Source organism: Pseudochaenichthys georgianus, chromosome 8, assembly GCF_902827115.2.
Source record: "Pseudochaenichthys georgianus chromosome 8, fPseGeo1.2, whole genome shotgun sequence".
NCBI lineage: Eukaryota > Metazoa > Chordata > Actinopteri > Perciformes > Channichthyidae > Pseudochaenichthys > Pseudochaenichthys georgianus.
Genome location: NC_047510.2, coordinates 10238265 through 10252432, shown reverse-complemented (window position 1 = coordinate 10252432; position 14168 = coordinate 10238265). Strand labels below are relative to the sequence as shown.

The 14168-nt window shown below is 37.7% G+C and overlaps 1 protein-coding gene across 1 annotated transcript; it reads right to left on the bottom strand.

Annotated features, from left to right (window-relative positions):
• Nucleotides 1–2995: 2995 nt before the first annotated feature.
• Nucleotides 2996–3799, bottom strand: hoatz (HOATZ cilia and flagella associated protein). Its single transcript, XM_034089717.1, has one exon. The coding sequence runs from the start codon at nucleotides 3728–3730 to the stop codon at nucleotides 3260–3262; it is 471 nt and encodes a 156-aa protein (XP_033945608.1). The 5' UTR covers nucleotides 3731–3799; the 3' UTR covers nucleotides 2996–3259.
• Between the last annotated feature and the right edge of the window lie 10369 nt (nucleotides 3800–14168).

Genomic DNA, 14168 nt, shown 5'->3' with positions numbered 1-14168 from the left:
TGACATCTCATGGTGAATTCTTATCAATACACTGACCTTCATGGTACAACCAAGTGTGTGTGAACGGGACAGTTGTTGATTTTATTGAAGTACATTTACTCAAGTATTGTACTTTTTGACATATTTGTGCCACTTATTTAAGTATTTTCATTTTATGCTACATATACTTTGTGTCGAATATTGTACTTTTTTAGCCATATCATATATTTATCTAAAATTGAGTTACTAGCACATTTTTAAATATAAATTGGCTCAACATTGGTAAACTAAATGTAAACTACATTACATGTTATTAAAACCTAATACTACCATTCTGCATACTGAGTGCTATTACCTGTGACTTTTATTGAAGAACAATATTCATAATTATGTACTTCTAACTTCTATTTTTGCAGATAAGTATTACAGAAAATAGTATTTCTGCTTTAAATCAAGTTAAACGTTCACTAAATATTTCAACTCCTTAACATTTCGACTTAATTCCAAACACTTCCATTTATTCTTAAGATTTTTGACTTTATTCCCGACATTTCCACTTTATGAATATTGAAGTATCAATGTTTTTTTATTTGTTCTCAATATTATAATATTTATTCTCGACATATTGACTTTATTCTCAATATTTTGACTTTATTCTTAATATTTGTAACCTTGTATTGATTTATTTACCCTTATGCTGGTCCTTATAGTCTTCTTTCTGACAGAATATCAGCCGCTTCCTTTATCACTAATTCATGTGAGTTAGATAAACACATGAGAAAATATAAAGTTATGGCGTCCAGAACAGAAGCGGATTGTATATAATCAAGATGGAATTCAAAGTGGACGATCACTTTAGAGCTACTTAAGGATGAATTACACGGATGCTCGAGGTTAAAGAGCGTTTATAGACTGCAGGCCTCAGCGTAATCTCTGTGCTTTGAAAACTATAACCAAATTAGATAAAGTCAATATGCTGCAGGCCTCTTCTTATCCTATTATGGTTGGGCCTTCTCCACTGGGTATTTGAATAACCACACAGGCTCCACTTCATGTTATGTAATAACTGCTGTTCGAAGCAAAGTGCTGCGTGCTGACACCAGGAAGAGGTAAGACATGAGATACAATCAGATCATTACATTTTACATAAATAGTCTAGCAAAAAACTATAGCAGGTTTAAATACTGTCAGTCCAAAAAACTTGATAGGCATCAGTTGCGGAATGTTATTATTATTATATGTTTTTGTCTGTATTATTACCTATTTTTTACTTCCTTTTTGATGGTTTTGTCGTATATTATTTTACATATTTCTTATTGTAGACTAAATGTTTTTAATTTATACCAATTTTCCTTGACTATTGCATTCTTTTTTACCTTTGATTTTAATTTTTGCTCTATGTTATTAAAACAAGGCCAATTATTTTACAAAAATAAACCTGCATTTATAATTCTAATCATTTATTTATTACAGCAGATATTTAAACTTTTGAAAGCAGGAGAAGAGAAAAAAAAGTATGTATTTTTAGATAGTTTTACAGCAGCTAATTCAGAAATAATAAGTAAACAAAGGTTTTATTATAGCACGAGGAAAACACAAAAGAATAGTGTTTTTATTATAAATCTTGCTCTTGTTTAACTTTCATTTATTTCCAAGGTTTGCTGTTTTCAACCCTCGACACATTATTGGTTATTTGATTAATGTTAAATGTTACAGTTAATCAGTTACACCTGGGCTCCTTAACATACCTGTGTAAAGTCAGCACAGCTGCTGCCCCCATCTGACTAATCAGCCGGGTAATTAAAAACACCTGTGTGAATGTGCATAGTATTTAAAAATGTCCAAAAACATCAAGGACTTTGCTGATCCCCTGACTTTCCATCTGGTGCCTTGATCAGGTCAACAAGTTCAATTTGTCCAGTTCACATTCGCCTAAAATGTACTCTGTGATTATTGACATGCAAGCATTTTACCTGCAGAACACCAGACTGTCATAAATAAGTAAAGACTGTCACTGGAAATACTTAAATATACAGTAATTTAGTGCTGCTCGATGATTCGCTTGGTTTTGTCAGTCTTGAAACAAAAGCTGTTCACTTTTATCTGATATCAAACAGAAAAGATGGACATTTTAAGAGGCTGAACTGCATTTTTCTGACATTTGTGCAAGAAAAAAGTCTATAATATATAATCATAAATGATATATAGCATATAAATAATTACAATACAATATTGTTATATATAATGATATTGCAAACTATCCAATTTTGAATGTTTAGTACTTTTACTTTGGATAATTCAAGGGCTTTATTGCATTTCTACACTGGAACTACTTTCATTCAAGTAAAGGATCAGAAAAAAGCATATCAATAAATGATAAGTAGCTCCACCTTTACCAACTACAACACTAAAGTGATGTAATTATAACCCAATATTGCTATTCTAAAATGGCCCATTTTGTAAAATATATACTATTACTTTTGATACTTTAAGTACATCTTGATGTTAATACTTTTGAACTTTTTTTGTAATGAATTTAAATGTGTACACTGTGGAACTGTACTTTATTTTCACTAAATTAAGTAAAATATCTAGATCAGGGGTGTCCAAACTTTTTCAACGAGGGCTATACAGAAACATATACGAAGGGCTGGGCCAGGTGAGGTGTATTGCCTCATAAGGTCAGTTATAAGTTGGAAAAATCAATCCAAGTAAATTATTCTTGATACTTTAAAATGCTTGAAGAAAAAAACAGCCTACATAACTGCTCTCCATAGGGTTTCATTTATTTTGTTAGCAGCTCATTCCTTAAAACAGAAGCTTCTGATTGCTTATAATAAGAGGAAATACGAAGGGTATATTGCAAGGTTGTTAGGCTATGTACATTTGTTATTGGGCTCTTTTCTCATCAACTAAGATTTGTTAGAAAATGTTTTCAATTTATTTGAAAATTGGGCTTGTTAACACATGAATACAGTGTAATATTATTGAACATATATTTTGAAGAAGTACAATATAAGACAAGCAGAAGTTTATTATACTTAAGTCATTTTGAATTTGCTGAGGGCCAATTCAAAATGGTCCGCGGGCCGCATTTGGTCGCCGGGCCGTAGTTTGGACACCCCTGATCTAGATACTTCTTTCACCATTAATATCTAGGACAACATCCATTTTGAAATATGAGTTAACACCAGACTATAAAGTTACATACAGGTATAACTTGATTAACTTAAAATCTAAGAGCCAATAAAGAGTATTTTAATAAGTCTAAAAAGTATTTTTACTGCAGTTGCTTCACCAGCTCTTCGTCAGTGACAGAGTCTGGAGGTTTTTGCAGATTCAACATGTTCTCCCTGCCGAGCTTCAGCTTCGGTTTGAAGCCCACAGAGAGCAGCTCCTTCTGGATCCTATGCTCCCTCTGCCGGCTCAGCAGAGTGAGTATCTCCCGCTTCTGGTCGGCCATGGCGGCATACCGCTGTTTCTCCTCCCGTCTCTGCCGGAGAGCAGACACGCTGGGCGGCTGTGGGGCCGGGGCCGGGGCGGAGGGCTTGGGACCGGCGCTGCTGCTGCGCTGCGGCCGGGACACCGGCAGCCTCTGGCGGATGTCTGCGGACACCAGCCGGGACTCCAGCGGCGGCAGGAGGGACAGCGAGCTCCACAGCTGCCGGGCATGGGACACATCCTCCGGAGAAGAGCCGTCAAACACGGTGAAGCATTTATCTAAGTCCTCCTGCTCAACCGATGCAGACATTTTAATTGTCTTACAGAAAAGTGTTAAAAAGAAACTTGAAGCAAGTGAATGTACCTGTTGTTTGCTAATCATTAGTCACCATGGAAACCAGACATCGCGTAAACCTTTCAAAATAAAAGTACGTTAGGCCCATAGTATGTTAGTTAACTTGATTTCCCCTTAAGACAACTGAGTTTACTCAAAAATATCGTTTTCAGTATTCGTAATATGTCAACCCAGTAACGTTTATAATACTTACACATTTGTTCAGCAGGATGTTCTCCACATTAACACCGTTTATTATTATAATTGTTTAAGCTACAGTTCACTAAGATAAACAAATTAGGCCTACATCTCGGCCCTTGACTTAACATTCACCACCCTGTCGGATCTGTTTTAGTAATGACCGGCTTCACATATCCCTTTTGGGTTGTAAGTAGGCCTATAGGCCTACTTTTAACGATATTTGGGAATTAGCCGATATTAAATATGATATATATCGTCGTCGTCGTCGTCGTCGTCGTCGTCGTCGTCGTCGTCGTCGTCGTCGTCGGTCGTCGTCGTCGTCGTCGTCGTCGTCGTCGTCGTCGTCGTCGTCGTCGTCGTCGTCGTCGTCGTCGTCGTCGTCATCATCATCATCATCATCTTTATTTAAAGAGACTCTTGGTCCATTATTACAAAACATACAACACTCAAATATAAATAAAAAAAGGCAGTTATACCAATGTTTCCACAGAGGTGACTGGTATCGTACAGCACTGAAACACGGATTTGACAGCAGCATAATGACAGAGTTATGAGAAACATTCAATCGACAGATGAATTTGTACATCAGACCTCTCAAGAGAGCATGGAACGTGTTGACTCGTGCATTACAGAACATTTCACTTGCACTGCACCACCTTGGTTTTCTAAGCAGTATAGCAAACAGTCATTATAAGCAACCTGGAGCTTCCGGAGGCTCGCCTTCTTATACTTGAGCCACAAGGGGGCAGTATAGAGAGGAGTGCAATAAGCTCTAAAGAGGTTCACCTTAACCTTATCTGAACACCAAGAGAATTTTCTAGCCAACATGTTGGCTTGTATATATAAGACACGCCACTGTCTATACATGTCATCATCATCAGCCATTTCATCTGTGATGATGTGTCCCAGATACTTCGTGTTACAGCAAACAGACAGCATGTCCTGACAGGTAGAATGTTGGAAAACAAAGGTTCTTATCCCCTTTTGCTCTACAGATCATTACAGCGCTCTTCTTAGCATTGTATTAAACGTCAAATTTGACTCCATAATCAGAACAAACATTTAGCAACTGTTGAAAACCAGCACTGCTAGGAGAAACAATTGCCAGATCATCGGCATACATAAGATGGTTTACAATCACATTACCAATCACGCACCCTGTTTTACAGACACTTAAATCATCTGATCATTCATATAGATATTAAAAAGGCTCGGTGAGAGGAGCCCAGTTTATGATGGTTAACTCGGTCAAAAGCCTTAGAGGCAACAATGAAACCAATCAGAACAGTGGAATTCTGTCTTCTATATGTTTCTACCATTTCATTCAAAGCATAGAAGCATAGCTCAGTACCATGCTTAGCCTTGACGCCAAACTGGTTATCTGAGGTACATAAATAAGAACATAGGCTACACAAAGAATTTTGTTAGATAGACTATGTTGTAGGCTATAGTCGTTTGTGTAAGTGTTAAATGATTATGTGGAAATCAACAATCAACTACATCTGGCAAATGAATGTTTTGAATCATGAATTGAGTTAAACTGTAAACGTACAAAATAAGAGTTAAATTATCAGAAACTTAAAGTTGTTTTAAGTACACTGCTTGAGTGAATTTAGCAGCCAAGAATAATAACAGAAACAATTGCTCAATATCACAAAAAAACCCAAATTCTGTTTAGAACATTTATGCTTTTGTTTTGAAGGCAAACCTCTCCTGCTTCTGTGATTGGCTGACTGGACGTCTCTGCCAACTTTGGAAACGAGGTGGGCCGCGCGCGCTGCTGCTCCACCCCCAGGTGTCGCGGGCCGGTTTAAATAGTGAGAAAGGAGGAAGGACATGATCATCATCATCATCATCATCATCAGTTCATTTACCTGACATGATATTCTCATTACCCTGGAGTGGAGTCTGCATCCTGCACTGAGAACTGAAGAACTGCACAGTGAGTACAAATACTTAATTTATCCATATATTATATACTTTGTATACTACCATATATGTAATACAGAAGACAAGGGCAGGCTAATACTCCCATGTAATGAATTCAGCTGAAATAACCTTCTGAATTCATTTTAATGTGCACAAAAATAACTTGTTTGAATATAAAAGTTATGTCACTTTTAGAGAAATATGTGACAATATTAATTAATTATTAATAGAGTTGTTAATTAAGTAGATATGAACATTGATTAAAAAACCAGTAGCCTGCTACATTTTCCTGAATTTCTTGTAGTGTTAACACTTCTTGGTATTTGGATCATTACGGAGGATCATTGACCTTCACTTAAATCATTAAATGTCTCAGTAAAAATGTCAGAAATCTTCATTAGAGATTCCTGCTCACACACCTACTCTGTTGTGCGTGCACGCCTGTGCCACCCTTGGGTGCACCTTGTGACATGTCACCATTTTGGTGTAAACGGTGAGCTTGGCTGGACACATGAGCCACACCTTATAAGGTAGTATGCCTGCTAAGTCCCGTAGCATCCCTCTTTGGGCTACCAAAGCTACCAGGAGCAAAGGGGTTAGCCAAACATGGGCATTCCAGCATGGCAGCCGAGTTGTTTGATTATAGGTATTATCTTCTGTGTGCTGCTTTTCATGTTTTATTGCCTGCTCTTCCATCGGAGGTCAAAGCAGCCTTGTGACCTGCAGGCAGAGGCAGAGGCAGAGAAGAGGATAAGGGAGTAAGTAGCTCATTGTGAACCTGTAGGGAAATGCACTGAGGCAGTTATCTGCAGTAATGTGTCATAAATGTAAATTAAATTAAGAGTGAAAGTCGGATGCAAAAAGGCAGCAGTTTGAGAGACGAGGATGTGTTTTGTGATGCTGGTTTGTCCTCTGTGTGATGTGTTGTAAAACTATCCTCCTCTGTTGGATGATAATTGAGCTCTTTAAATCTTACACTGATTAAGTACTAATTCAAATAGTTTTGAAGAGTTGTTGGGTTAGGTTGGGTTTTTTTGCTCACTGTATGCTTCCAGCTCTTTAATCACATCTGATTAACTAAGGAAGTTTTTGAGTGTTAAACCCTTGATATATATTAAAATAGATTTATTTTCACAAGGCTTTAACTTTGATTGTTTATTCTTAAAGCATAAATATAAAATGTTACAAAGAAATACTTGAAACTAACGGTCAACGTTTTTTGCTTATTTTTTTAGGATCAGTTTTCTTCGGTCCGCAAGACTTTTCACAACACTTTGTTAGTGAATTCATATTTTATTACTAGTTAATTTTACAGCACATTTTTAACAAAAGCAACTCAACGTGCTTCCAATAAATCATAAAAAAGGCCCAAAAAGATTTTTCAAGAAAACATAAGAAATACTGTAAGCTTTAAGTAGGGCAAAAGAATAAAAATGGAAGTTAATAAGGTATTAATTCAAGAAAAACGATAATAAATAGTTTTCTGGGAAATCTGATTATTTTCTTTTTTGCTTGAATAAGAGATCAATACCAGTTTTGTGTCTGTACAGCACTGTATGTATGAAGCTACCACCAGCAGCCGATTAGCGTAGCATACATACAGCTGGTAAACCGGGGACTGTGGGGTCACCAGCACCTAGAATTGTTGTTTCACAAGAAATTATGTGTTCAACTATTTTTTTTCTAGCAGCAATGATTTGCAGGATTCTGCTGCTCCTGTTGTCATGTTGTGGTTCACGTTTTCAGCTATTTTGATTATGTGGTCTGTTATGTCAGTAGGCCAGAAGTCAAACCGAGGTCAGAGGTCAACCCGACTCCCATCGACCCACCAGAGGCCGACCCAGTCGTCAGTACCGACCCAGACACCACAGCCTCCGAATCTGAGCCTGAGATCGACTCGACTCCTGACGCTGAAACCTCCAACATGGCTGACCCGGCCCCCGACGACAGCAAGTTCCTCTTCCTGGATAACGACTTCCGCAACAGTGGGGTGGCGCAGGCGGATTGGTCTGCCAAGAAGATGGTGTGGATCCCGTCGGAGAAGGAGGGCTTTGAGACCGCCAGCATGAAGGAGGATAAGGGGGACGAGGTAAAGGACGCCAGTAGAGATAATCCAACTGTAGTCGCATAACTGCATACCAAGTACTCTGATTCTTTACTGCTGAGGAAAAGTAGAAATAACACATTCTAAATATACTCCTTTACCAGCTTGGCAATATGGAGCCAATGTGAGGTACTTGGTAGAATATTATTTCATCATATCATCATAGGCGGATTTTGCGGGGGGGCAGGGGGGGCATTGCCCCCCCTAGTGGCTGAAATATGTTACAGCATTACTACTTCTAAAACTGTTCCAATTCAAATATTTCGTATATCAATATTTTAATAGATGTAATATCATGATTGTTACAATACAAATCTGAATAATATCATGTTTTGTTTGAAATAATTTCATTTTTGAGCAGTCGCATGTTGTGACGTGTGTGTGTGTGTGTGTGTGTGTGTGTGTGTGTGTGTGTGTGTGTGTGTGTGTGTGTGTGTGTGTGTGTGTGTGTGTGTGTGTGTGTGTGTGTGTGTGTGTGTGTGTGTGTGTGTGTGTGGGTGTGTGTGTGTGTGTGTGTGTGTGTGTGTGTGTGTGTGTGTGTGTGTGTGTGTGTGTGTGTGTGTGTGTGTGTGTGTGTGTGACGTATGAGGTTAAGGACACAAGTTCCCTCGCTTTTTTTACCTACAAGTGATTCAGCTATTGTATTACAATAAGATATGCGGCGATCAATTTCTGGGACGTTTAAGGTGTCTACTTCTGCACTAAGGTAGGACACTGGTTAATAATATTGTAGTGTGTTCAAGTAACCAAGGGATATAGTAGTTATCAAATAGGTATAAGATGTGCACAGTTATGAGTTTTACAGTTATGTAATGCACTGATATTGGGGGGAGAGACCGCCCCTTCCATATGAGTGTGTGCGTACGGCGGGCATGAGGCGTGCATGACGAGACAAGTTGTGTTCGTATGTGGAAAAGTCATACTCAGTGCGGTAAACGCTGGTTTTATTGATTCTGTATCCGTAGCACCCCACGCAATAGTTGGGACTGTGTGACGTCAGTAAAAAAGGTTTGCCCCCCCAAGCGCAAATGTCAAACTCCGCCTATGCATATCATATCAGTAAAGAAAAAAGGGTTGGGTAAAAGGTAGAGTTCAGTTAAAAATACAATATTTGCCAATATTTGGGAACTGTGTTAAAATCAATTAATTTTAGAAAATTGATTTACAGCTCTTAAGCCCGATTGCCCCCGCCCTTAAGAGGTTAAATTAGAGGATTTTAAACTTTTCATTTTCATATATTATAGGTTACTTCATATTTTGGGGTTTCTGGACATAAAATTGCAATTTTTGGGAAAATATAAAAAAAATGTATAGACTAAATGAGGTACCATTAATTTAAATAGTTATCGGCACATTAATCGATATTGGAAAATAATCGGTAGCTGCATTAAGCAGAGACTAAAGTGCAGAACTTCAGAAAATGTTGAAATGGTCATGTAACAATAACAAAAGTAAAGGTTTTAATGTTCAATGGCAAAAATCTGATATTTTTCCAAAAATATTTTTTGTTTGTGTTTATCTGTATTTATTTTTTTCAATCTGTTGGTACAACATTTATTTAATTAAAAACATTAGCGGAATCTGTTGAACACTGAAGTTGCATCTTGTGACGTGATTTTGTTGTGTTCATCTTTTTCTTATTTTGAACATTCAGTTTTTATGGAAAATGTTGGAAACAATAAGGTCTTAAACGACAACACAGAGGCAGGCAAAGCTTTGAATCCTGGGTGTGTGTTGGGCTGCAGGTGGTGGTGCAGCTCTCTAACGGTCAGAAGGTGACGGTGAACAAAGACGACATCCAGAAGATGAACCCGCCCAAGTTCAGCAAGACGGAGGACATGGCCGCCCTCACCTTCCTCAACGAGGCCTCCGTCCTCCAGAACCTGCGGGAGAGATACTTCTCCAGCCTCATCTATGTGAGCCACACACACACACACACACACACACACACACACACACACACACACACACACACACACACACACACACACACACACACACACACACACACACACACACACACACACACACACACACACACACACACACACACACACACACACACACACACACACACACACACACACAAACACTTTGCAGGATAAGATGAGCCAATAAATGCAAATACATTTTTGTTTTACTCAAAGTATAATCATAGTATAATCCAGTTCAAAATGTTTGTCCTAAAATGTATCATCGGGGATTAAATAAATCATATGTGCAAGAAGAAGGAAAAATGACATGAAGAAACCAAGGATTACTTTCCATAAAAAGAAAGCATGAACTCAGAGTTACGGGAAATCAAATAAAATGTCTTAAACAATAGTGCCGTATTGATGTCTTGAGGATGACTCCTCTCTGGATAAAAGTGAAACAATGAAAGTTACATACAAATCTAACTGATGTTATCTCTGTGGAAAAAGAAAGAGAAGCAGCTCTTTTATATCTATGTAAAACCTAAATATGAGGACTAAAAAGATGCTTTTGTTCTCCTTATAAACCCACACAGACTCCACTTTTAGGTGAAAAAGTCCTTGTTCAGGGACTTTGTGCAGGCGCTAATAGATCAAGGGCTTATGGTTTTAATTGTTTCAGTCTTACAAAGTCTAATAAGGTAGGGCGATGTAAAATAAAAAAAGCCAGGCTGATGCATCTAATACAGACGGCCATGAAGATAACTGCAGGTTAGGAACTGAAGTCCATATATGAGCAGGCCAAACCTGAGCAGCCAAAAACAATATTATACTGTGAACTGTGCATTTTAGAGCTGATCCCACAACGTAAAGTAAATACATGATTGAGAACCACCTAAACCTGCATTCCAAATCAAACAGGATGCAGGGTTTGAATTCAAACTGCAAGCAGTCATTTTAATGTTTTTTTTTGTGCATGATATTAAAGTTTTGGAGGCTGTGCAGTATGTCAGAAAAGCTTGTGTAAACTATTCATATGGGATTTTAAGGTTTAAAATATATGATTTATTTATGTGTCAGCGAATATATTTGGGTTTATTTTAGTTGGCATTAATAAATGTGTCTGAGATTTAATTTTGTTCTCAGTTAATCTAAAGCAAATGTTTTGATTTGTTGACAAATTTCCTTTTCTGTAGAAAATGGTGAAAAATGTCCAAAACCCAAAAGATACTTACTTTATATCACATCAATGGTGAAGTACCAGTATATCAACTGTATGTGCTAACATATTGTTGCATAAGGCACAATTAAACCAAAACAAAGAAAAGGCACCAGAGGAAAAGAGAAAACAAGAGGACATTTTTAGGAAAACCTGCTCGTGCCAAATGAGGGGCTCAGCAATCTGACACCTTTAAACAAGGAAGGAGAAGGCAGGGAAAGTACCAAACTACTGAAATAACTGTACCTTTCACCCGGTCCTTTAATGTGTTGGTGGATGATGGGTTACCGAACAGTCCTAGGCACAGGTCCAGGGCGCCCTGGCCTTGACTGAAAAAAAGTCCACAAAGCAACTATAACAGAGTACAACATTATGTGTACCTTGCTTCTTCGTAGGACATATGTTGCAGCCTTTTGCATGTATGTCTGCCCATGGAGAGGTTAAAAGTAAAGGAAACAAACAAGATAAAGCTGACCTAATTGTATAGGAAAACACGTTCTGAGGATTTATTGATATGAAACTTAAAACTAACATTAATACACAAAGCATTTTTAATGTGTCTATTACACCATGTCCTACTATGTTCTTGGAAAATCATGATATAAGGAGGACAGTGTTCCAGGACAATCTGTTCAGCAGAGTGTGTTTATCACTTTTAACCAGTGTTGGGACTAACGCGTTACTGTAACGCAGCGTTTCTCTAAAGTGTGGGGCGCGCCCCACTGGTGGGGCGCAGAGATGTGATAGGTGGGTCGCGAAAAAAAAAAAAATATTTAAAATAAAATTCAAAAAAATGTTTACATTTTTTTTCCACATTTATTTATTATTTATACACTGGTGGAATATCAAAACAACGACCCGCCCGGGGTGCAAAACGTATCAATGAAAAGCGACCCTCTACCACACAAAACAACACCTGTAGATAACCCAATTTGTGTTCTTTGAAATTGAAAAGGATATTGCATTGTGTTTGTTACTTTCGTTGCAGTTGTATGTCTTAAGTGTAATTTGGCATGCTTTTATTTTGAAGGCAAGTTTACGCTGTTGACAGTTGTTGTTGCTATGGAAACAAGAAACGTTTCACAGCGGGCGGAACTTGTCATAAAGTCCGCGATAATAAAGCCCACCCATTTAGAGGGAAGATATGATTGGTCAATTGTACTGTCATTTGACATTACTCTCGTTCAGTTACTATAGCTGGCCCTCTGTGAATTCATAGCTGGACGTCCAACAGCTCCTGTCTTCACAGACTCGCAGAGAGGAGCTTCTTTCATTTAACCCATCACATTCAAACAGAAACTGAATAGGCAGATTCAAAGGATTTATTTAATTGGAAATGTTATTTTAAATACAATTTAATCAAGTTATTTTTGGTAAAACTATTGACAAATATTACTAAAAACATATTTAAAAAAAATATATAAAGAAAAATATAATTTGTTTTAATGTTTTTAAATATTATTTTGTAGAATATCTTAGGCCCTCAGAGACAGGCTCGCCACTGGTAAAAATCTCTCATACACACATGTGAAACGCTCTCACAGACACACACAACAGCGTTGCAGACGGGAAGAAAAGCAATGTGGAGCGAGAGAGAGAGCGAGCAAGAGAGCAAGAGAGAGAGCACACCTTTATCTATTTAATAAAGTTGTACAAAATAAAGTAAGAAATCATTCCAATGTGTACTATAGGACAGTAAAAAGTTTAAAAGGGGAGTGATTAGTCAAATATGCATAAATAAAAAGAAAGAATGCTAACTAGGTAACATAAGATAAGAATAAACAAGTTTAAATGATTTGTTGTGATCATATTCTAAAGATGTTTGGATTATTGAAAAGTATACAGCTCCCTTTCATCTGAGTGTTGAGAGCTGTATCCATAAATTCATGTTGGGCTCAAAGTAGGGCTGCTCGATTATGGCAAAAATCATAATCTCGATTATTTGGGTCAATAATTGATATCACGATTATTAAAAACGATTAACCATTTACTTTGAAAAACATCAATTTATTGAAGAAAATAATTTGAAAAGTATGTTTTTAACAGTTGATTACCCTGAACTTTAAGTATAATTCAACTGAAAAACCTATTTAAAAAATAAATAAAATCGTTTTATTTCGATTGTTTTTCTCATAATCGTTGCAAGCCAAAATCGTAATTGCGATTAAAATACGATTTAATTGAGCAGCCCTAGCTCAAAGTGCACCAGATTGATGCATTCAACTTCAACATTTAAAAAAAATCTTCCTGGGGGTGCATGCCCCCGGACCCTCGAGGATGTGACGTCCACCACCAAATAAAGCAGGTTAAAATAATTAAATTGCATACATTTTATTTTAGTAAACACCGAAAACGGGTCCCACAGACCCAAACAGCACTCAAAGGTTAAAGGTAGCATATAATAATGTTAAAATGTGCTAAATATATACACTGCAAAAAAACAAAAAAGAGGAGTAAAAGTAGCCCACGACTTGTTTTATTTTTTGAAAGTAACCCTCATCCTAAAAAAAGTTGGAGACCCCTGTTATAGAACGATACATTTGACAATTTTAAGCTTGGCCTACCATTTTATTGGAGCGATAAGGAACAGGTGGGGCTTGAAAAGGCCCACCTGTTCAAAGTGGGGAATGACAGAAAAAGTTTGAGAACCACTGCTGTAACGCAACTCCTTTGTGCGGTAACTAATAACGTTATAGTTACCTATTCCCATTAAGTAACACCGTTATAGTTACTGTGATTTAAATGGGTGCGTTACAGTATGTGATGGAACTGAACCGAATCTCCCTGCGGATGTAGTTTACAGGCGAATACAGCGATGTCCTCTCACAGCACCATGGAAAAGTGAAAGCGGGGTAACTTTTCAGGGTAAGCCAATCAGAGACAGAGTTGGGCGGGTCTTGCCTTAGGGGGAAATACACACACACACACACTTGCTAACACACACACACACACACACACACACACACACACACACACACACACACACACACACACACAGCAACTCGCACCAGCACACACACACACACACACACACACACACACACACAC

What these genes read in the sequence shown, in the direction of transcription:
- hoatz (XM_034089717.1), bottom strand. Translation starts at nt 3,730, where the DNA reads ATGTCTGCATCGGTTGAGCAGGAGGACTTAGATAAATGCTTCACCGTG.